The 25,714-nt window shown below is 36.5% G+C and overlaps 1 protein-coding gene across 3 annotated transcripts in view; it reads left to right on the forward strand.

Annotated features, from left to right (window-relative positions):
* Positions 1-4,039: 4,039 nt before the first annotated feature.
* The window catches only part of ano2b (anoctamin 2b), a 41,391-nt gene continuing 19,716 nt past the window's right edge, over positions 4,040-25,714 (forward strand). The window contains exons 1-16 of one of the 3 annotated variants that reach the window (XM_046874228.1): positions 4,040-4,141; positions 5,771-5,919; positions 7,227-7,556; positions 14,276-14,374; positions 14,673-14,827; positions 15,015-15,069; positions 15,328-15,379; positions 15,983-16,038; positions 16,176-16,223; positions 16,302-16,366; positions 16,478-16,612; positions 17,213-17,373; positions 18,162-18,244; positions 18,400-18,411; positions 18,588-18,671; positions 19,284-19,370. In XM_046874228.1, the coding sequence (XP_046730184.1) occupies positions 4,105-4,141; positions 5,771-5,919; positions 7,227-7,556; positions 14,276-14,374; positions 14,673-14,827; positions 15,015-15,069; positions 15,328-15,379; positions 15,983-16,038; positions 16,176-16,223; positions 16,302-16,366; positions 16,478-16,612; positions 17,213-17,373; positions 18,162-18,244; positions 18,400-18,411; positions 18,588-18,671; positions 19,284-19,370 (1,608 nt within the window). In that variant the 5' untranslated portion in view covers positions 4,040-4,104. Of the gene's footprint in view, positions 4,142-5,770; positions 5,920-6,742; positions 6,892-7,226; positions 7,557-14,275; positions 14,375-14,672; positions 14,828-15,014; positions 15,070-15,327; positions 15,380-15,982; positions 16,039-16,175; positions 16,224-16,301; positions 16,367-16,477; positions 16,613-17,212; positions 17,374-18,161; positions 18,245-18,399; positions 18,412-18,587; positions 18,672-19,283; positions 19,371-25,714 lie in introns of those variants that run through there. The other 2 variants (XM_046874231.1, XM_046874230.1) reach the window with 2 other exon arrangements.

The following is a 25,714-nucleotide window of genomic DNA, read 5'->3' on the forward strand; positions in this document are numbered from 1 at the left end:
AATAAGTCCACAGAGGAGAGACAGAATAAAAAACAGGTGTTGGAGCAGGCAGTGCCAGGGTGGAGCTGGAGCAAAAGAACCAATCAGAAACAAATGAGTCTGTATGTGACACCTCAGAGAAGAATATATCCTTACATTCGCTGCTTTATATACTTTTATAATCTTATTTGTTGATTGTTAGGATTGTCTCTAAAAATATCAGTTACACAGTCAATAGGACGTGTGTGAGAGATATCCAAAGTTTATTAGTCGAGAGAATACATTTTATATATATATATATATATATATATATATATATATATATATATATATATATATATATATATATATATATACAGTGAGGAAAATAAGTATTTGAACACCGTGATATTTTGCAAGTTCTCCCACTTAGAAATCATGGAGGGGTCTGAAATTGTCATCGTAGGTGCATGTCCACTGTGAGAGATATAATCTAAAAAAATAAATCCAGAAATCACAATATATGATTTTTTAACTATTTACTTGTATGATACAGCTGCAAATAAGTATTTGAACACCTGTCTATCAGCTAGAATTCTGACCCTCAAAGGCCTGTTAGTCTGCCTTTAAAATGTCCACCTCCACTACATTTAATATCCTAAATTAGATGCACCTCTTTGAGGTCGTTAGCTGCATAAAGACACCTGTCCACCCCATACAATCAGTAAGAATCCAACTACTAACATGGACAAGACCAAAGAGCTGTCCAAAGACACTAGAGACAAAATTGTACACCTCCACAAGGCTGGAAAGGGCTACGGGGAAATTGCCAAGCAGCTTGGTGTAAAAAGGTCCACTGTTGGAGCAATCATTAGAAAATGGAAGAAGTTAAACATGACTGTCAATCTCCCTCGGACTGGGGCTCCATGCAAGATCTCACCTCGTGGGGTCTCAATGATCCTAAGGAAGGTGAGAAATCAGCCTAGAACTACACGGGAGGAGCTGGTCAATGACCTGAAAAGAGCTGGGACCACCGTTTCCAAGGTTACTGTTGGTAATACACTAAGACGTCATGGTTTGAAATCATGCATGGCATGGAAGGTTCCCCTGCTTAAACCAGCACATGTCCAGGCACGTCTTAAGTTTGCCAATGACCATTTGGATGGGAGAAAGTCATGTGGTCAGATGAGACCAAAATAGAACTTTTGGGTCATAATTCCACTAAACGTGTTTGGAGGAAGAAGAATGATGAGTACCATCCCAAGAACACCATCCCTACTGTGAAGCATGGGGGTGGTAGCATCATGCTTTGGGGGTGTTTTTCTGCACATGGGACAGGGCGACTGCACTGTATTAAGGAGAGGATGACCGGGGCCATGTATTGCGAGATTTTGGGGAACAACCTCCTTCCCTTAGAGCATTGAAGATGGGTCAAGGCTGGGTCTTCCAACATGACAATGACCCGAAGCACACAGCCAGGATAACCAAGGAGTGGCTCTGTAAGAAGCATATCAAGGTTCTGGTGTGGCCTAGCCAGTCTCCAGACCTAAACCCAATAGAGAATCTTTGGAGGGAGCTCAAACTCCGTGTTTCTCAGTGACAGGCCAGAAACCTGACTGATCGAGAGAAGATCTGTGTGGAGGAGTGGGCCAAAATCCCTCCTGCAGTGTGTGCAAACCTGGTGAAAAACTACAGGAAACGATTGACCTTAAACAAATGCTACTGTACCAAATATTAACATTAACTTTCTCAGGTGTTCAAATACTTATTTGCAGCTGTATCATACAAATAAATAGTTTAAAAATCATACATTGTGATTTATGGATTTTTTTTTTTAGATTATGTCTCTCACAGTGGACATGCACCTACGATGACAATTATAGACCCCTCCATGATTTCTAAGTGGGAGAACTTGCAAAATAGCAGGGTGTTCAAATACTTATTTTCCTCACTGTATATATATATATATATATATATATATATATATATATATATATATATATATATATATATATATATATATACCTCTGTGACATCCATGAAACTATTGCATTGCAGATCAGTACGTGAAGAACATTGTAAACATTGTAAAAGGTCACACTGTTCTTTGTTCAAACGTAAGCATCTAGCACAAAGATATGACAGTCACGGCAAGACAATATGCAATATGCAAGGAACGATAATACGAAGAGGTCATGCAAAATAAGTAAATTACTTCTGGTAGAATAACTGATTAAGTGATTTTGAATATTACCCAAAACTAATGATGCCAACAAGAAGAGTGTTCATAAATGCCCTAATAAAGCATGCTTTAAAATTTAAAGAGTATCTAAAAATACTTAATTGATCAGGGCAGTTTATAAATAAAAGTAGTATTAGTAGTATTGACCCAAAGACACTTAGAGTCTTTGAGTGAAACGGAATACAAAGCTTTGTTGTTGGTTTTATACTGTACTATCGACACTCACTGTGATTCATGTGGCAGAAGTGCAGTGCATTATATACATATGTGCAGTATATATATATATATATATATATATATATATATATATATATATATATATATATATATATATATATATATATGAACATTTAATGCACTGCACTAAACATGACAATTCAAAACGTCTCAGTTTAGTTTAATAAGCTGAACCAAACACTTACATATTCTACCCCATGAGGGAGCCAAAGTACCAAGTACAAAATTGTTGACAGCACCCTAGAGACTTTAATCTATTATACTTTATTTAATAACAATAACAATCCAGATACCGTATAGCCACAATAAAAAAAGGTCTACACATACTGTATATACATATATAATTCTGAAATTCTAGAAATAGGTATAGACAGCAGAAAGGTTTAAAAGGTTTGGCATATATAATATAAATATAGATTATAATGTTTCTACAGAATGTATTTGTTTTGTCCATTGTGTCCTTAATATTAATGTATTTACTTAGCAATGGACTATAACCTCTTTTTTTGTAATTTAATCCCCACCAGTTGACAGCTACTGTCATGGAAGTCCTCTAGTGGGAAATGCAACCCTACTATAAAAATGAATAGGGTGCACAGGATCGATTCAGCAGCCCTGCATTTGAAGAGTTAAAACGTGACATTTGTTGCATTCTTGTTTCCAAGGGGAAATCAACTGAATCGAGAGCATCTGCCGTGCTGTGTGGGTGAGCTTTTTAAGAATAGATTTTTTTGTAGAACCTTGGAAAGTGCACATTTCAATTTCATATTTGCCATAGTTTACCACTGGTGTGAATGTGACTCGTCTGCAGAGTTAAGTGAAATTTTTTTTTTATTACAAATAAATGCAAAATCTATTTATATAAACATTCAAATAAAGAAGGAGAGTTGATTCATTTGTAAGATAAGGCAGTAGAGATGTGTGAAAATATTTTCGGGCTTTTGAAATATGATATCAAGTATCTAAACTCAAATTTGTTTAATGTTGCACACCATTTATCCTGTTAGAAAAGCTTGTGATAAAGTCTTCTGATAAACTGCTTGTGTTTCACAGACTTTCTAATATTCCTAAAGCGTAGCAGTATCATGCAGCGCTGACTAATTATCCATGCTGACTAAGTGCACTCAGTGTACATATGTCAGTCAAAGAGCCTAATCAGGCCTAATAAAGTCTGTTACATTGTTTATTTCCATGAAGATGGGATAAGGGTTCCACGAAAAGTAGGTAGAGACTGCCTTAATATTTAATCGCAGAGATATTTAACAGGTGAAGAGTGTAATAAGACACTATCCCACATAATACAGCACCAGGAGATGAGGGCTTCTTGGTTCTTATACTAAAACAATTGTGTTTTAACTTTTGACTTTGAATTTTTTATGGGGCATTATCTTAACTGAGTCTTTTTTAGAATGGATTTTTTTTAGCAAATACTATTTACAGCTAATCAAAAAGCTAAGGATTGAATCTGGAAATTGTCATGAGCTCTGTTCAACTGTTACTAAAACAAGATGAACCTTTCTGGCAATTAGTCCAAGTTTGGTCTGGCCATAAACTCCTCTCAAGCAGGCATGGTATTAACTTCTCCAACCGTCTGTGATTTAAGCCTGGACAAAGCCGAGAGCGGATTTTGCCTCCGGACAGTAGCCAAGTGTCCTCAGTCCTACAACATGGCTATGAACAGTCCAGGATCACCAACACAGGACGGTAAGTGTACAGTATGTCACTCCTATTAGACAATAATGGAGCTGACATAGTTTGGTCATCTTATTATGGTTATATTTTAATAATTGAATAAAAGAATAACAAAATCGGCATATTTTACTGACAAAATTATATTTACATATGTGAAAGTAATTTTAAATTAAGTGAATGAAAGTAGAGAAAACTGTAGCAGACAAAATTGTATAAGTAATGTGCTTTAAATGTAGTTCTGTAGAAGTTCTTAAACATCTTTCAAAATGTATGTCATACAAAATAAAAGAGCAGTACAAGTGTTTTTTTTATGTACATTGGCCTGTTGTTATAGTTGTCCTTAAACTTCTGAATCAATACCAAAAGATAAAATTACAAATGATTAACTGCAACAGATGAAAGCAGGCAAGTTTATTATATATTATAATGCATAATGTACAATCTTTAGTGAATGATACAAATAATCAATAAATAATCAATAAATAAACTTTTTTTTTTAATTAGCAATGTTAAGCCTTAATATTTGGTTACACGTGCCACAAGCAATTAACACCTCAAGTGTGGCATGGTTAACATTGGCTAATCATAACATTTTGTCTGAGTTGTTTAGCCAAGCCTTATCTTGGCAGTCCCTGACATGCATTTCTTGTTTTGGTTTTTTTTTTAATAGTATTTCTATTTTCAGGACTTCAGAAATGGAGACTCAGTGGGATTTAAAGTAGAATGAAAATCTTTGGCCATTTTTTCCTTAAAAAAACCCCGATAGAATTCATTCCAGCATGATGTCACTAGGAACATCATTAATAAAGTACAGTGAGCCTGCTACATAAGCAGCCATGCATGACCAAACTATGACGTTGAGTTCTCCATGCTTCACAAATGAGGCACAGTGTTTTGGACCGTTTCCAATCACTCTGTTTACTCTCTTTCTCTGTTGCCTGTCCTTCACTTTAATAACAGTTTATGTGTGATATTTTATGTTTCTGTTTGTGATGATGAAGATCTGAGATGTTTTTACTCTTGATGTCTTTGTATGATGAATAGTGACTCACCAGATTATTGTAACATTTTTGAAACATCAAAGTTTATTTGGTATTTCTCTACAGTTTAATACTGTTTAGGAACGACTTGGCTATATTAACTTTGTTACTCAGTAAAATTATTTTTTCACCATATTTTACATTTTAATTTTGTAATGGCCAACTGCATTTGGTAGTTTGAGCTCCAAAAACAAATTATTAAATTAGATCTGTTCAATCTATCTAATTTTACTACCATAAACCAGAAGCTTAATGAATGTCTACAACCCATCCTACTTTTCTAACACTTAAACTAGAGGTCCCAACACTTAACTAGAGAAAAGCATTACAATGTTGATCCTTTTATCTCTGTTAAAAACGTTCACAACACATTTGCAATCCTTATGCTTGCTTCTCACAAGTATTGTCGAATGTTTACTTTTCTTCCGAAGATCATTCTCATTTTATGTACCTTGGAGCAACTTTTCCAGTTTAACTGATGGCCTGCTTGTTTTTGAGCATCTATCCATGGTGCTGAAACCAAAGCTCAATAAACTGAACGTCCACTCTCGAGAAAAAAATCTTTTGACTTAACTGACAAAAATGAACTTTTGCTGTACAGAAACGAGATTCAATACAAGGAACCTGCTGAAAAGTGTGGCTATGAGTGAATCCAGCTCCATCCACAGCGACAGACTGTACAGCATAGCCAGAGAAGTCTCTGGAATGGGGCTTGATGCGTTTGACTACATGGAGGAGAGTTCGAACTCGGTGAGCTACACTGACTTTACACTGGCATTTTATTGAAATGATATTTGACACATATTACGAAACGTTTTATACATTATATTATAGATACATTATTAGTATTAAGGTATTAATAGTATTATGGGAAGTATTAAATTTATAAATGATTAGTATTATGGGGAAATGGTAGCTCAATTACTCAAAGTCTCTGGGTTACTGGTTTGAAGGTTGGCGGTTCAAGCCCCCTGCACTACCAGGTTGACACTATTGGGTCCTTGAGCAAGTCCCTTAACCCTCTGTTCCCAGGGGCGCTGTATCCTGACCCTGCGCTCTGTCCCAAGCTTCCAACAAGCTGAAATAGAAAATGTTCACTGTGCTGTAATGTATAGGTGACAAATAAAAAGCATATCATAGTGGTTTAAATGAAGCACACGCAGTAAATGGTATTGGTTTAATAGCCGAACTGTGATTATAGTGAGTTGTGATTTACATCCATTTCCTCTTTAACGCACGTAATTGCCAGATTGCATCGACTCTTTCCAGCCAGGGGCGTTTTATAAACCAGGTTAAAGAACTTCACCAGTGAAATATGCGAGATCTTTTGCTCAGTGTGTGATTTCAACAAACTGATAAGGCGGTGCACAGGTGTCTCTGGAATTAAAAGAGTGACGAATCACAAGTTTCTATGGAGATGCTGGAGTTTGCGCGACGCTCGAGCATTGCGCATCCTATAGTCAGCTTCGTCAGCGGCGTGTGTAGGCGGGAGGCTTTCTCCTATCATCGGTAAATGGTTTTGTTAAAACGACGGGCTAGGATGGCAAGTGGCGTGTCTCTTCGTGGTGATTAGGGTGTGGACATGTTCTGAGAAAAGGAGGCGTTTTTTTGCGCGTCTGGAAGAAGGAGCCGCCGCGAGCGATTCAGCTGCATGCGTGCATTTCTTGCTCTCTGCTTTCCATTCAGAGCCCAAACAGCATGCTTCACTCGGACAAGCTTCCCGTAAGTACTGTTTCTTTGGTAACTCAACATGTGTGCTTTTGCTTTTGATGCTTTGAAGTATCTATGATCACGCGTTTGACTTTTAACGCACACAACCTTGAATGAAAGGTGTTCCTCAGTAGCTCGTCTATCAGGCTATATTTAAGTCTATTGAGAGCAGCTAAATTAGAAATAGCAATAGACTGACCTACATCCATGCCTATCATCAGTGCGCAGCCATCCAACCCAATCCCCCCCACCTCAGCTTCCTTCTGATGTGAATTTGATCTTCACTCAAAGCAGTGAGGACCAGTACAAGCGCTGCTGCTCATTCATACTTTTGTCACCCATTTTAGGTGGTAAACAACTTCTTGGATGGCATGGGGCACGAGCCAGGCAAAGGGCTGTACTTTGCTGATGGGAAAAAGAAGGTGGACTATGTACTGGTATACCGGGTAACCTCAGTGGTTCAGGACTCTCCAGGACAGCACCGGCTCTCAGTCATCTCCAATGGCAGCTTTCCCCAGGCAGGTAGCAAAGAGGCTGAAGCAGTGAAGGAGGACAATGCTGAGGTTGTAGTGGACATGGGACCAACCGATCCGGCTGAGTGTGACAAACTCAGGATCCGAGATGAGTTTGAGACCCACCTGAGGGAAGCAGGATTGCACATTGAGCGTGACAATGAGGTGGGTGAAGGATAATTCGCTGCATCACACCTGAAATCTCCTGAGTAATAGAACAGTTTCTGTTGACTCTTTCTGTTATGGTGACAAACTGAGTTCTAACAAATGTTACATTGCTTTTTCACAAGCTGAGAATTCAAAACACAAACCAGAAAGCAATAGTTGATGTGGGTTGGTGACTGAAGGGTTAAAGCTCAATGGTTAAAGAGAATGCTTTTACACAACATTGGCAGCTTTGAATCCTTTCAAGTGGAAAGGTTTTATATGATGCCTTAGGAAGGCATCTCTAGGCTCTAGCCAGATAATTTCACTAAAAAAGAACCTTGATACTTTACTGTAAAGTATCGCAAATTTGTCAAGGCTGTTTTGTTCATCAGCATGACTTGGTCCATTCTATTCACAGATTTCATTTCATGGCTGCTTTTCTAGGAGTACAGCTTTACAAAATATACCAGAGTGGAATTTCTGTGTGTGTGTGGGTGTTTCGTTTGGGCTACTCCTTTTGGCTGTTTCTTCTGATTGCACTGGGATTTATGCCAGGTTTTCCAAAAAAACTGTTTATTTGGCAGGGTAACAGTTTCAGAGGCCAAAAGAGCAGCACATTTTAAAGCCATGTTTATATGTATTATTTATTATTATTCATCCTAGTTGAATTTTTTATTGTCATCATTTGCATACATAATCTCTTAATACAGCCTAGCTTGACTAGATGTTTATTGTTATTGTTTATAGGATTGATGAATGCTTACCATTCTAATAATTACATACAACTTATTCATGTTGACCTAATTAATTTATATAATAAATTAATAAATTAATCATATTTCATGTTTCAGAACAACCATTTTTTTATCCAGGAACCCAATACAATATAAATTATTTAGGTGAACATGAATAAGTTGTATGTAATTACTAGAATGGTTAGCATTCATCAATCCTATAAACAATAACAATAAACATGATAGTAAATATAAAAGTCAGAATATTACATCACATTATTATACAACACATATCATATATATATTTACATACATATATATATATATATATATATATATATATATATATATATATATATATATATATATATATATATATATATATATATATATGATATATGTTATATTATAATGTGATGTAATATTCTGACTTTTATATTTACTATCATTTTTGAATGAACACTTTGCAGTTTAGATAATAGATTTGTGGAACTCTCATAGGGTGTTATAAACCAACATTACTTTAACTGATTAAATCTTTGATCGGAAATACAACTTTTGTGACAATAATTGGGTCATTATTGTACAATATATAATATAAAATATATTGAAATAGATTAACATTAATTATACTTAAATAGACTTAAAATGAATTCAATAGTTAATGAATCACGTTATTGTGCAAACAACAAATATCTTCCAAATTGTCTGCTACTTAAACCAAGCTCATGGAAATACTAATAATAATTAAAATGTATTTAATTGTGCTGCCCAGGACACCAGATAAGATTTTTTAACGTCACGTCATGCTTCAGTTTCCAAATGAAACACATTTTTCATTTCATTATATTCTGAAATGGAAGACAATGAGAACATAAGCATGATGAGAGTATGATGCAGTATGATGATGCTTTACAGCTGGATACTTATATCCTTCATGCTCAGTCCTTTATAGCACTGTTGGATTAAGGTCACCTTGTCAATACCCTTAATCAAAAAAAAATTCAGAAGTGTAGAAAGTCAATAAGGTGTGCGCTGCACATCTGTCACTAATAAACTGGTAAGTAAAGTCTCTGAAGCATTAAGTCTTTTTAAAATTGCACTTTGTTTAATACAGGATGATCAACAGCAATCATTTTTAATGCAGAAATGCAGTAAACATCCCTCCAAAGTGTTTTTCTGTATGGTAAATCTTTGCTTTGCTACTCAATTTGTTTATTCAAATGTGAACTGTTCAAGATGTACAGTCCAATTATGGAGCTTAAAGCTGGCTTCATTGATTTTTACTGACTGCCATGTAGGATTGTTTGTCATAGTAATGTTCACCTGGTGTCGCCACACATTTTTACTCTATGTCAGGAACAATAATCTCTATAGCCTCTCTTAATCAAAACATTCAGAAGCAAATATATGAATGAGTGTTTTTTTTTACACCTTGGCATTCTGCCTTTTTTTTTGTGCAATATTTATATAGCCTAATCCTCCTGAGCCATGATACATTAAAGAGCTCAAAATTATGTAGTATCTCCAAGTTATGTATAGTAATTACATTTTTATATACGAACTACAAAATGTTTTGACTCTGTAACACTTACTTACTTGCACTTACTGTAACACCTTTATAGCCGTCATTTAGGGCTGCAGAATCACATATACTGCACATTTACAGCAACCTGGCAATGGCACTGTTACAGCAATATGGAAGACATCTCGTATGTTGTGTACTGTCTTAAAGATATTCCAGTTTGGAAGATATGTAGCATTAGTTCAAACTTACTAGTCATAAGTTTACCATTGCTGTTACTTCTTGAATTACTGAAACATGTAGTCAAATCAAAGGTATTTTATATCATCTTGAAATATTTGAGCTGTCTCAGTTTCACACCGTTTGATGAGGTCGAGTTAATGTAGACACTTATACTGCACACACCGCAGAAGAGATATTTTTGGATGCTCAAAGCATAGACTGTTTCTATTGGTGTCGTTTAAATTTGGTAAACATTATATTTGAATATTCATATGTACACACATTATAGAGGACTGGCTTATTTTCATTGTAAGTTTATTTTTAGCTTGCTAGTTTTCTTCAAATTTCATGCTCATAAATGTAATACAGTCAGTGTTTATGATTGTTGGCTGAATTTACTAATGTAGGTCATCGAAACAGTTGCAATACCACATGCAAAAGATATATTTTCTTTTACAAAAAATTTTTATTTTCTTTTTAAAGTGCAATCTTCTAGGAGGACTGCAAGGTTTAGGGTACCATTTGGGAGATGGTCAGACACAGCACTCCTTATGAGCTAGCCTATAACGCCCGTAACCATAGTGACAAGCACAGAGAAATACTGAAATAGAATAGAATAATGAAAATTGAATAAATTCTGATGTTCATATGGACTAGTTATTCTGTTCATTCTGATACCTGGATTTCTCAAAAGGATAAAGAAAAAAACCTGATGGTTAATAAGTATCAGTGAATCAGTGCGTATCAATGTGTTGGCTAATAAGTAACAGTGATGTGGATACAAAACCCTGTACATTTTCACTGCCAAGGTTGGAAGCACAGCATAATGTTAATAGAACTAAGAACGGATAAGTATTCACACACACACACACACACACACACACACACACACACACACACACACACACACACACACACATATATATATATATATATATATATATATATATATATATATATATATATATATATATATATATATACACCAAATATTAAACTGAACCATGACTTAAAAACCAAGGCACATACCAAAATTTACACAAAGTAAATTTTGCATATATATTTTTTGCTAAATTCATGCCTTGGTATGTGCCTTGGTTTTTAAGTCATGGTTCAGTTTAATTTTGTTACCGTTAGGGTGACGAAATGCAAAACATAAAATTGCTTGCCGTTTTTTTCCCAATATAAGGCTTGCTTGGTTAAATAATATACAAGATAATATTTTATACAAATTCCTAACAATAAAATAGAATAAATCTAATTAATACAATACAGTTACTTATTATATTGATTCACTTGAGTAATCAATTCAGTTGGCACAAATTAAACTGAATAATTAAATAAAGACATTTTATCAGAAAGTTTACATTTGTAAGACCCCATTTTGGTAATAGAGATGTGTGTTTTACATTTAATATTTAATTTTATAAAGATCTGATCAACTTCTACTTATTTCAGCAAACTTTACATTAAATCCATTCTTCATTTATTCACCCCTTGTGATTGTCAGAATTTACTCCTTTTAAGAGAAATTCTTGATTCTGCACATAAAACGCTAACAAAATACATCACGCTAGCGTTAACCAATAACCAGGAAGTGGCTAGCGGCTAGCAGCTAACGCTAGCGTTATGGATTCTGTAGCGTTTTCATGCATGCACAAAATAAATCTTACTTCTGGTACTAAGTGGGTAGCCACAGTAACACTGCACTAACTATAGATATATATATATTTCAAGTATATAAGTTAAATATATATTAAATATATATTATCTAAGTATATATATATATATATATATATATATATATATATATATATATATATATATATATATATATATATATATATATATATATATATATGTATGCTATATTTTTGTTGTTACAGTGGACAGAAATAAATATGTTGTAAATCTTTGGTTCAATAAATAAATATATAGTACAGAAACCCCCCGCTTTACCGTGGTTCGAATCTCGCAAACCTCCAGTTTATCACGGAATTGCATTTGCCACATAACTAATTTGTTTGGCTGATTTTCCCGGTCTCTCACATATAGCACAATAGACCAAAAAACTTATCGGGAATTGTTTTTATGAAGTTTTATGTTGAAATAATTTAATTTATTAATAAAAAAATTAAATCATTAATTATAAAATGAAGTAAAATGTTAATACAGTACAGTACTGTAAAAATAAAAATAGCATTTTAGTGGTGGCGTCTGATTATCACATTTTTTTGTTTATCGCGTGTGGTTTTGAAATGTAAGCACCACGATAAACAGGGGATTACTGTATATATGTATAATACTTTCGATACTTTCTCCTATGCCTATATTGTGAGGCCTTTTGTTGCAGCTGACGGATCCCGATACATTTTAAATATTATGCTAATTCTACTAAATATATTAGGTTACAGCCTATAAATTATTCACTTCGTGTAATGACTGCAATCTGAACAGCAAACTCCTCCTTTCACCTGAGTGTCAAGAGATTGGCCCTCATCAAATTTATAATTGCTGATTAAAACATGTTCCTTTTACTTATAGGTCTATTTTTATGATTCTCATCAGCATTATCATTAAAATACGATTTTAGCATTAGTCAGTGACACGTGTTGGTTTTGCCTTGTTCATATTCTTTCACTGCTTGCCCTTTATTTCTGCTCAATTATTCCAAATGTCAAAGACAGGATTCACCCTATCATGTGGAGACACTTCCACTTTTGAGTTTTCGGAAGCCCCGTAAATGTCAGCCACAGCCGGTTTCTGTAACGAAGGCTCCCCCTTAGCCAAGGCTAAAATCGACCTAATTGCCTTACCCTGCTGAGATAAAGTACTAATTGGAATATCTTATCCTAATTAACCTTCTCAGATCCACGTTATTTTTATCTCACTTTTGTGGTGTATGTGTGTGTGTGTGTGTGTGTGTGTGTGTGTGTGTGTGTGTGTGTGTGTGTGTGTGTGTTGTGTTGAGAAGACAGGAAAAATGGAAGTATCACCAGAACGATAAAGTTACCATGAACTCTGTGTAAAGGGGAGGCCAATTTTGGGTCTTGTTACACCAACAACACATGGACACACACACACACACACACACACACACACACACACACACACACACACACACACACACACACACACACATTATAAACCCAATGTTGGTAAAGTATATATAAATGTTTCACTGGGTCTCAGTAGGGATGTGTTGGATAAAGTGACCTGTTACCTCCATTAGTAACTGTGATCTACATGCAAAATATTTTTTAACACATAATTAATCCCCCTGGGAAAACCTAGAGTGCACCCAACCAAAGCACTGCCCAGCATTGCATAGACAAACTCAACAGCTGGGACCCAGGTTATGCCAACAATCGCATGGTTTACAAAAGGACACAAATGCTCAATGTCTCAAAGAGAGCAGGGTGGTTGACAATAGGGAATGACCAGTGGTACAAATGAGGCTTTTGCAGAGTTGCTGAAGAGAATAGGTTGTTTTTTTACTGTGTGTCATCTACATTAAAAAGTGTTGGAGTTAAGAAATTAAATGTTTGGGCAGAAATGCAGAAATAAGTAATAGGTCAGGGGTGTTTAAACATTTTCAATCCTATTTTATAGGCTATATTCATTTTATTTTTAATGCATCATCCCATATAGTTATTTATTTACATGTTTAATTATTCTTAAAAAAAAAATCAATTTCATTATATAGGGGTTGATAACCCACTCTAGGCATGCTCCTATTTTAACAGGCATAAAGTTTAGGTTTCATTAATCTAGGTTCAACTCTATTGTCACTGTCAGAATACTAGAATACCCTATCCCTTACCCATACAATAACCGTCCACAGGTAATCAAATCAGTAAGGCAAATAAATGAACTTAAATATAAGGTAAGGTGCAATAGTTAATATAATACTGCACAAGTTAAGGAAAATAGTATGATGCAACCATTAGTGCAAATGGAAATTTTTAACATAAATAGGAATGCGGTTCAGTAGGGTAAAGTAGAGTAACATCCTAATACAAACAGCAGATTGCAATAAATGCAGATGTCTAAATGGTGATAATGTGCAAATAACAGTCTAACAAGGTTGTGTCTATGACAGATAATTGCATTAAATTACATCTGTTCTGTAAGAAGTGCAGATTGGGAGTTAACACGAAAGTTAGACTGTTTTTAGATATTTGAGTTGAGTTTGTACAACATTTTCTGACATTTTCCTTTTTGACTGAAACTCCTTCTGTATGTTTCTCCCTCAGCACAAGGTTTACGGTCAGGGATTTGTCCGACTACATGCCCCTTGGCAGGTGCTTAGCAGAGAGGCAGAGTTTCTCAAGATCAAGGTTCCCACTAAAAAGGTGTGTTGTTTCTATTCATTTTGTTCTCGAGCTGTCTACTTACTCAGAGCTTTCTGTCATATGTTACTAGAGTGTGGCTGTTCAGACCACAGTGGTGTCTGTACTCGAGATTTGTGATCTACAGAGAAACTTTAGATATGTACCTTTGTGTGGAGGGGACACGGTGAAGGGGAAAACGACCTGATTTATTCGATAAAATGTTATACCCAGATAATTTATTGACACCATATGTATTTACATTTTCATTCTCAGGCCTTCTAGAATTTTTTTTCATAGCATGTTCTTTTAACTTTTCCAGAGCTATGACCTGAAAGAAGAAAAGGGTCTGTCAGCAACTATGAACACAGTGTGGAGAAAGTTGAACCAGCCATTTCAACCCAACATCCCTCACATGCAGCAGCAGAGCCGCACAAAGTTCCTCTCTCACAGCTTCTCCCGGGACAAGCTCCATCTGTGAGAAACCTCTGGGGATAATGGGGGGAAGGGAAGGGGGGTGGGGTGGGTGGGGGTGGTAGAGCTGTATTTACTGAGATTTCTCCATGTGCCGAAGGCACCTGAGCAGCTCAAAAACATAAACCCTGACTCATGACTTTGGCTACACCTGTTAGACTGAACCTTACTATAATTGTTTTGTTTTCAGGTACAACATTGAGTGCAAGGACACCTTCTTCGACAATGCCACAAGAAGTCGAATTGTGAGTTTTTCTTTCCCGGGTGCTGGAAAAGTTGTTTTGTATTATTTTAAGAGCATGGCTGTAGTTAGTTGTCCAGATTGTTATGTGGAGCTGTTGGAATAACGTGATTATTTACCAGAAGTCTGAGGTGACTATGTTCCCTGTGGACACATTACTAGGAGACAATTCCCCTGTGGCCTTTTCAGGAACACTTTGGCTTGTTTGTCTCTCTCTTTCTTTTTCTTGCTCTCCCACACTCACTCTCTCCCTTCCTCCCAGGTGTACGAAATCCTTAGACGCACCGCCTGCACACGGACCTGCCAAACCATGGGTTAGTAATACAGTCAGCCAAAACCAATTATGGCAGTGTTGGAGGAATCCTGAGAAAATCCATGACTGACATAAGAGTTTCACTGGGCTCAGTGCTGGTAGAGCAGGTGCTGGGGAGAAATCCATATGCTCTTCTGGATAGCTCTGCTCAGCAGACGGACACCGCCACCAGCTAAAGTGGAATTGAGGCTAGCTAACAGAAGGGTTTGGATTCAGGATCTCATAGCTAGCCTGCTTTCTTACTCATTCACTTCCCCTATGTCTCATCTACTGTCTAAACTGGGACATGCAATCTTAGAATTGGGCTCAGAAGTGAAGCAGGGTCCATGGGGGGTGGGGGGTGGGGGTCCATCTAGCTTGTTGCTAGGGAGCCATCTTCTTAATTGAGGGCTAATAGTGAGTGTACATGGTGTTCCTTTGAGGACTGATTAATTACTTTGATTAAAGCTTGTGTTCTATATGTCAGCCTCCTTCTATTTTGAAAAGCTAGTGTGCTGCATTCACATAAAGCAGAGAAGGCAGTCACGTCATGACAGTAATGACAGATGGTTATCCCATGACCTAGTGTGCAGTAATATATGGTGATTTTTCTCCTTGTCTACAGGCATCACTACATTAATAGCTAAAGGAGTGTATGACTCTGCCTTCCCTCTGCATGATGTAAGTGAATTTATTAAATGTTTTGTGCTTTGTGCTTATCTGACCCATTTAATGATTCTTAAAAAAGTTCCATGGTATTCTGTCTTTAGTATATCCAGTGTTGTTAATGTGATGCATTTATAATTATATGCCTGCAGGGAGACTTCAAGGACTCTAGGCAAGCAGAACAAAAAAACGACAGACAGGTGAGTGGCAATTTTTCTGTATATTCTAATCAAAATGTCATTTGAAATAATGATCCTAAAATCTTCTAATTGTTTCAGTTGTTACATGATGAATGGGCAAGATATGGAGCATTTTACAAATATCAGCCCATTGATCTTATAAGGTGCGTTTATTTATTATTTAATGTTTTTACATTGTTATGATATTATGACTATTCCTCATGACAATTTACAGTCAAGTTTTTTGCTCTTCATACCTCTACTCTCTCCTTTAGAAAATACTTTGGGGAGAAGATAGGTCTCTACTTTGCCTGGCTTGGTGTTTACACTCAGCTGTTGGCTTTGGCATCTGTAGTAGGCATCATCGTGTTCCTGTATGGTTGTTTCACCATCGACTCAAATGTTCCTAGGTATGAGACATTGTGTGGCTGCTAGGCATCAGGATAGATGTGTGTGGGTGTAAGGATGAAAGGGCCTGGCAGGCACACCTGAGGAGGGCAGGAGTGTATTCAGAGTCATACAGTAGTCTGCTAATATCAGCTGCAGGTTGCAATTGTAAGACACTTAAGTACAATAAAATGTTGTTTTTGTGATTGAAGTGTACCAGGCAAGTATAAGCATTTCTTTACATAATAGATCTTTTGATAAAATAGATGATTTTGAGTGTGTATATATATATATATATATATATATATATATATATATATATATATATATTTATATATATATATATATATATATATATATATATATATATATACATTCTTGAAAGAGGACTTTGGCTGTACTTCATTCCAGTGTTATGTGTAAGTCAAATATGAACTAGCATATAAACATAAATTACCTTTTCACTATTTATCAGATTTTATTAAAACGTGGTAAGTGTGATTAGTTGTTCGGAATTGACTGCATATGATTCATTCAGTCACGTCATGGTTGTAAATGACTCAATGTAGATCTCCACTATGCGCTGTTTGACTGATATATCATTTGTCTATTTTTTGTTTCAGTCTGGAGATGTGTGATGAGAAACAGAACTTCACTATGTGCCCTCTTTGTGATCGAGTCTGCGATTATTGGCACCTGAGCACAGCCTGTGGCACTGCCCGTGCCAGCCACCTCTTTGATAACCCAGCCACTGTCTTCTTTGCCATCTTCATGTCCCTCTGGGGTAGGCATCGTTGTTATCTCCTTCGTATTATCTTTATGATTTTCTTTCATCCATCCTTTGCAATTTTGACTTTAAAATCAAGCCATCCGTAAAATAGGTCCATTTTTGTGCACTGACTCTGCATTCCCTTGCTCTGATGAATGTAAGACTCAGGTGACAGGGTATAGTAGTAAGCAGATCTGTTGGTGTGTCTCTATGGAGATAGAGATAAAAAACTTGTGTGTACAGTATGTGTGGGAGATTAACAGTCTGGGTATAGTGTTACCTGTGTCTATCAGAGGCTGCGTGGGCTCAAGGCTCCATCATCGGCCTTTCTCGTGCAGCTTTTGTAAAAGCCCTTTGTCTTTCACTGCTGCATGTGGCAAAAAGGGCATACATATTATTCATTATATGCAGGCACTTACCCTGGGCTTGGGTTGGGAGTTGGTCAGATGGAGTACATGTGTGCGTGTGTCTTTACAATAATGCACCTGTATCTCTGTGTACAATCTTGACCAATGAATATCAGCAGCTGATATCAGTGACGTTAACTCATGCTTCCCAGACTGATGGTAAACATTTTTTTAGTTTTGAAACAAAGTGAATGGGACGATACCTCATTCCGGGTATTATTACAAAATCTAGTTTGTAAACGTGTACTCCAGATAAAACAGAGATGACAAATATAATCGAATATGTAAATGACTCTCATTTTTTTCACTTATGTTATATGTTTGTTTAGTAATTTTATCTCATTGTTCCTTCTTTTCTTCCTTATAAAATCTCTTTCTCTTGGTCCCTTCGTAAAGCGGTAATGTTTCTGGAGCATTGGAAGCGCAGACAAAACAGTTTAAACTACAGCTGGAACATGACTGGAATGGAGGAAGAAGAGGTGTGTGTTTTACACTCACAGTAAACATTTGTATATATGAAAAGAATGGCTAGAGTGGTCATTGTTTTAATTATTCAATAAGTTTAACATTTCAATTTAATTTGAACTTGAATATTTATTTCCAATACTCCCTTTTCCCACCTTCTCTATGTAAGGAACGAGCAAAGGTCGGAAATTTTTTCTTATACAAACTCCCCTCCCAATAGTTCTCCAGGTTTAGTGTGTGCATTTGGTTTGCTGTGGATTTAGATTTGTTTGAGTAGTTTGTAAGTCTTCCAAATGATGCCAGTGAATCCCATACAGAATGTGAGTAAATTATTATTGTTTGATTTCCACTCTGCAGGAGCATCCCAGACCTAAATATGAAACACTGCTCCTTCAGAAGAGACAGAAGAAGCGGAGAAACAGAAAAAAGAACAAAAGTGAGGTGGGTAGGTTTCTTGTAAAATGCTACCAGTTTTAATGAAATAATCAGTATTTGCTGTTCTTTACAAGGGTTTTTTTCTTCAAGGCCAAAAACTGAAAACTGTTTGCAGCATTACTGAAAAGTGCTGCAAAATACTTTTATTTGCTGTTTTGAGCAATAACTGATCTTAAACGGATGTCTTGCTTTTGCTCTGTGCAGACCATTCACCGAGGAGTACAGCACTTGCCGTGTATGTTTTCTTTTCTCAGAAACATTCAGAATGAGGAGTTAGGGGTAGAGGGCTGGTGCCAAAAGCTGCAAGCTGCCAGCAAAACCCCCATGATGCACTGTTCTGGCTGCAGTCATTTGGCACCAGATCATGAAAGGTTGGTGGGCTGCTCCAGGTTCTGCAATGGCAGAAGGAGTGGGATGGAGAAAGAGGGAAAAAGAGGGAGAGAGATAAAGTGTGATGTGTGTAGGTAGGTAGGTGAGTAGGTAGGTAGAGAAAGGTAAGGGAGCATTGGAGGAGAGGTGTCCATTAGCAGTGCTGGTATCTGGCAGGAGCCCCTAAACGCTAGGGTTTTTGGTGTTTTTACCTGTTAGTGTGTGATCCATGGGCTCTGTCTGTTCCAGCCTCAGAAAAGTGTGGAGGAGAGCAGCGATCCAGGCAAGGACAAATGGAGACAGCGGTTGCTGTCTGCCATGGCTACAGGGAACCTGGTAAATGCTGATCTTTCTCTTTGTTTCTCGCCCAACGTAGTTCCTCTAGAGCAATGATCACCATCCTGACTCCGGTCCAACAGAATTTAACTCAATCCTAATCCAAAAGATCTGATTCAGGCAATCAGGTAACCGGATGATCAGGAACTTGTGTGTTTTGATTAGGGTTGAAACCAAATTCTGTAGGAAGGTCATGACACTGATCACTGCTCTAGAGCTTCTACCTGCTTCATGCTTCTTTGTATCTCTTATTTTTCCTAACTATTTTCCTAACTGTTGGGCTGCCATATTTTCCCTACTCCTCTTGTGTACTTATGGCATCTGGTCCTTACTTTCTTGGTCGCTGGGCCCTGAATTATATTTTCTGGTGATGTTAGTAGCTGATTTTGGCCAGTCCTGGATCTGCCCTATTTAGATTGTGTGCTGCAGGGGGTTTGATTTTTCATTTCTCCTTTGCCATGGTTGCAAACGTTTTAAGTTCAGCTGAAGTCTAGGTGGGGCTTGGGAAGCATATTAGTATTTAGTTGGGATCAGAGTAGTGTCATATTGTGTGCTGTTTTGTTGGAAAGTATCACAGTACTTGCAATACTACATGTTGTTTCTGTGTTTTGTTACATTTTATTTATGAATTCAGAAAAAATAGATAGTCAGATCTAGCGATACCACCTCACTTTGGAATAACAGACCTAAAGCTAAGATCAATCTACAATGCATATAATACACCATTAATTAACTGCTAGATATAGTAAGGTATACCGATATACTTATGTACATAAACATAATAGCATTATTATTCTGGTTGCAAAACTGTAATGGCCCAAATGTTCTGTAATTATTATTCATTATGTCACAATACATGTCAAGAGTTGCCACGATCTCTTCATTTCAGCATGGCTTTATGAAGTCAAGAAGCTCATTAGTTCTTTTTCCTCTGTAAACGTACACAATGAAATTTACAGAAGGAGCCATATTCAGTCATGCTTATTCATGTGTCACTAAGCATGTAAGAGGATTAGAAAAGCCAGTGGGACCATGTTCACAGGGTAGCCACATGTTGACTTTAGCTGTACACAATAAAGGCAATAATAATAATCTCATCCTAAACCTTTTCACTTTTATTTTCAAGTGAAAATTTCTTCCTAAATTGTTGATATAAAAATTTCTGGATTAAATACAATCACTTGTAATATTGGTGGTCTTAGATGAAAATTGCTAACTGGCTTGTGTTAGATAACGGTTGATGTTTGGTAAAAGTTCCTCATAAATTGTTTGCTTTATATATTGTTACCTGCGGTGATGGCTTATTTTTTCCTCGTGTAGTGGGTGATAACTGATTAATAAATTTGGTTTGATCACTGAGCAGTATAAAAATGCAAATCTTATTTAAACCAATAATCTGTAGTAATCTACTGGTCATTTAAATTTTCTTTTTGGACTCAATATTTGGAATCCAAAATGGAGTTTGAAAGCTGATTTTAAGTTGACATTAAAAAAATTTTAGTCATTTACATTAAACATGTTAAATTGTACAATATGCGTTTTAAGTCCTTCTGTGTGTGCTCCTGAGATGGCTTTCTGCCGGTTGTATGTAATAAATTGTTCAGAGAAAGCATACTCATTATGAATTAGCTCCATTCTTCAATTCCAAACGTACTGTATCTGTGGACAGCAATTTAATTCTAGGTCAACTCTTATTTTTTTTTAAAGAAGTGCGATACCCATGAGCCATAGTGTGCAAATTGGGTTCCCTCTATTATGACTGTGGACACAGTGTTTGACCTAACTACAATCAGTTTAATCTTGTATGGTACAGTTTGCTTATCAAGTTACACTAACTGCATAGACTCTTAGGTGTATTATGTATAATGTAGCAAAGTAGTACATAATGCTTACATTGCATTTACCAGCTTGAGGTTCTATTTTCCTTCTTTTTTTTATCTTGTGCATGACACTACATTGTGATCAGATGGCATGTTCACAGTGAAGTGAAGCTATTGGGCTAGATTTTCCGACTTGCTCTACCCATTAATTTTCCTGTTGTAATTCAGTCCAGAGTAATGCAAAATGCATCATTAGAAAAATTAGCATCTCATTCAATGGTCATTAGGAGAATGCCACAGTTTTGACAGGTATACAGGCTTTAAGGCTGTCAGTCAAACAGACATCTATGCTGTATAATAAGATTTTCATAAACACTTCTGTATCATATGTAAAGGGCTCTGTACCTGTCCTGTTATATTTCAAAGGTGTGAAATTTCGCAGCTCTGTGTGTCTCTCCATGACAACTGTATTTCTTTTTAGGCCTGGTTATTTCTGGTTATTTTTGGACCATTAAGGTTTTATATTATTTATTTATTTATTTTTATTTTTATAAATAAGAAGCAATTGGTGGATCTTCTGTCTCTGATGACAGGATTTACATCTGGGCTGTGCCTGGACCTTTCCAAAACACTTCTTTTGAAGTCATTACTTTTTTACTTGAATTAGTTATTTGGGTTTCTTGTCATGCTGAATGGTGAACATTTGATTAATCTTCACTGGTCTGCAGATTTTGTGCCAAAATAGATCATGAGCTGTTTATGATTTCTTCCATCACAGAGCTGTCCAAAGTCTGGCCCCAGATGAAAATGGGGTGTGCCATTCCTGCATCATTCACTTGATTTGGATGTGTATATATATATATATATATATATATATATATATATATATATATATATATATATATATATATATATATATATATATATATACGTATATACTGTACGTATGTACAGTATATACAACATATTTTGCCCCATGATTTGTCAAAGGCAGTCTTGGATGTTTTTCATTGAGAAAGGCATTTCACCAACCCATGCTACACAGCAGCACAGACATTGTTGTCACATACAGGAGGTGACCAATATGTGCCAATTCCTTTTATGTCTCTGTAAGTCTCTTGGCAGCCTCACTGATACAATTTCTACTTATCTTTTCAAACATTTTGGATGGATGTTCTGTTCTCTGTAATATCACTACGATGGACCTTTTCCCCTCATCTTGTTGATGATAGACTTCGCTATGTTTTGTGGTACATCTAATGTTTTGGAAATTTTTTTTGCCACTCTCTTGCTCGATGTCTTTGAACAATGAGATCTTATATATCCTTTTCAAGCTCTTTGTGAATCATGGCGTTGTTGTTATTATTAGCAGTATAAGCAAGAACATGTAAAAATTCTACAGAAACTATTTTGCTTTCACAGTAAACAATACAATCACAATAAATCTGGAAAAGATCTAACATTATTAATCTTAGTTTTTTATTGATTCATTCGTTTTACATCACAAAAAACAACAACAGCTGTTGAGGAACTTTGCCAAATTTAAGTTTAAAATGCAATTTAAAATATTACTGTATTAAACAAACTGGATGTATATGTATAATCTAAATAATCAGATAAACGATTAAAAATAAATATGCGAATATGTGTGTGAGCGTGCGTGCGTGCGTGCGTGCATGTGTGTGTACTGGACTGGTAAATGGAACAAAATGTAAGATATTTGGCTTATAGTTGGCAAACTGTGTTGTCATTAAATATGAAGGCAGTCTGTGGTTCTTGAATTGGTTTGTTTTTAATGAAACACTCTTTTCTTGAAGTCGTCCAATCTTTTTTTAAAAAAGGGAAAAAACCACACAATCCACTTTAGTCCTGAACCTTATAGGAGTGTTATGTACATACTCTGGCCAGCAGAGAGAGCTACACTTCAGCCTATTGACTGTATGGAAGACTGAGTATTTGTGTGTATATTGAGAGCGAGAGGGAGTGTCCTCTCAGCGGGAGTTCCACAGCTCCACAGAAGACAGAATGCCAAATGCAGAGTAAACCACAGTCCCTCACTCATTGTCATGGCAACCATGTGACATTGAAACCCCTTGAACACAAATGAGCCCGTTCTAATCTGGTGTTGTCGAAATCTAACTCAGATATAACTTTAATACAAAAAAATTGTGAAATACATGAGTTCCAGTAAGAGGCAAACGAGCAAATGTGTCATTGCGTGCTTTTATTTTAAGGGATAAAATGAATTCTTTAAATGTATGACTTTTCATTCCCCTATTGGTTTTACGTTTCTACTCAAAAATGTTTGTATTCTGTCCTCATCCTGTTTATATTCTGTTTAAGGATTTTATTCACATGGCTGTGGAACCACAAATTGGCTATAAAACTCTAATGGTCTGTTCAGAAAAAGTATAAACAGTCTGGGTTTAAATGCAGTTTGCCTTAACCTGATTAAGTCTAATCATAATGGAAGTATCTTAGCAGGACGTCTGAGGCTTCTCTTCCTGGGTATTATATAATGAAATTTTGCCATTAATTGTTAAAGGTCATCTGCCACCTTGTGCAAACAGTTTATTGGAAAGTGTGTTTTTTGTGGCCTTGACACAAAATGGGTGTTTTTATGTGAGCCATGACGTAGGTCATTCAGCTTGAGCTGTTTAAAGGAATTACTGTGTGGGTGTGTGGAAGAGGGATTTATTCTCTCTGTACTCAACACCCAAAAGGTCTTTACCACACCCCCTCCCATTGGAACTACTGCATGGGATTGTCAGAGGTTTGACTGATGCATAGCTCCTACAACTGTAATCCTTTGAACAATATTACTGACCTCTGCTAAACTAAACTGCAGTTTGATGTGATGTGTGAGAATAGTACATATCATGGTCATTCCTCTCTCTCTCTCTCTCTCTCTCTCTCTCTCTCTCTGACACATCTGCACAGTTCTCAGTGCCTCAGCATCAGAAAAAGATCCAGTTTAGGCCTTGTCTTGTCTAAGTGATAACATGCCTGCCTTTATACGTACACTATATTTACAAAAGTATTGATTTTTGAGCATTGCATTCCACATTTAGTGCCAGTTTCCTTTTATAATAACTTCCACTCTTCTGGAAAGATGTTCCAATAGATTTTAGAGTGTTAATGGATATTTGGGTTCATCAGCCACAAGGGTATTACAAAAGGCAGGTATTGATGTATGTGAGGAGACCTGGGGCGCAGTCAGTGTTCCAATTCATCCCAAAGGTGTTCAGTAAGGATGAGATCAGAGCTCTATAGCAGGCCTCTCAAGAGCTTCCTCTCCAAAGCATGTAAACCATATCTTCGAGGAGCTTACTTGGTACAAAGGGGCATTGCCATGCTGGAACAGGTTTGGTTTTCCAAGTTTAAATGAATGCAAAATTTTATTATAGCGCATCTAAATATGTCCTGTACAATTGAGTGCCTCCAGATTTGTGGTAACAGTTTGGAAAAGAACCACATATAGCAGGAAAGATTGTTACCCAATACTTTTGCTAATATAGTGTATTTTAAACTCGATTTTACAGACCTGTGTAGGCACAGATTCAATTTGACACCGAATAAAAAAAGCACAAATGAAGAACAGACAAGCTTCACTCTCATGCTCCACTTTCGATAAACAGATGCTGCAGATGGACTTTGCCAAGAGCTTGCTGATAATTGACTTATTGGTACTGGCTGATTTTTCATCATACACATATACAGCAAAACATTGAATTGTTTTGGTAATTTCTCCTGCTTAAACAGATTAGAGCTATGGCTATAAAGCTATAGATGCTGTTTTATGAGTGAAACAGCATTTAAATCTTTCAACAGCAATAATGATTAACAAGTGAAAATTGTCCAGTCTCCTTCTTTCTTTCTCATTATTCATAATTATTGTATATTTTAGTTTATCAAGAGGCAATCTCCATCTGGTCTTGGTCCAAACCTGAAAGGTTTTTCTTCAGCTCGGTTCTGGTCAGTGAGGCTCTGAATGTTGTTTCTTGATCACGCAGTGCACTGTGGCTGCTATTAGAGATGACCTCAAAACCTGGACTGCTTTCTAACAGTAAATGCTCTTGATGCCAAAGAAGGCAGGCCAAGCTTATCTGCCTCATCTTCCTCTCCAAATAGTGTAAACCCTGTTTTGTCAATGAGAGCATGGGTGTTCAGGAGGGGCCCCATGTGACTAATGACCCTCCTTGTGGTTTGCAATAAATGGCTTTGTTACATGTCCTACATTCATTATTTTCCAAAACCCAAATTTATGGCAGTCTGAGAGCCTCCCTTAAGTGTGGCAATCAGTCTTAAGCTGCATTGGCTGTCCCAGGGCTCAGACAGCATGGGTTAGTCACGGTGAGGGATTCTGTATGCTAGGTGGTGCTGTTGCTCTCCTAATAAGCCTAATTAGAGCTAGGAGAAGCGGACAAGTCCAAACTACCAGAGATCCTCTGCTCAATTGGAAGAATGTTGCCCATTAAGTATTTGATGCAAAACAATTTTGGTATTTTTTTATCTATTCTTTTT

The sequence above is a fragment of the Silurus meridionalis genome, chromosome 18 (assembly GCF_014805685.1).
Source record: "Silurus meridionalis isolate SWU-2019-XX chromosome 18, ASM1480568v1, whole genome shotgun sequence".
Taxonomy (NCBI): domain Eukaryota; kingdom Metazoa; phylum Chordata; class Actinopteri; order Siluriformes; family Siluridae; genus Silurus; species Silurus meridionalis.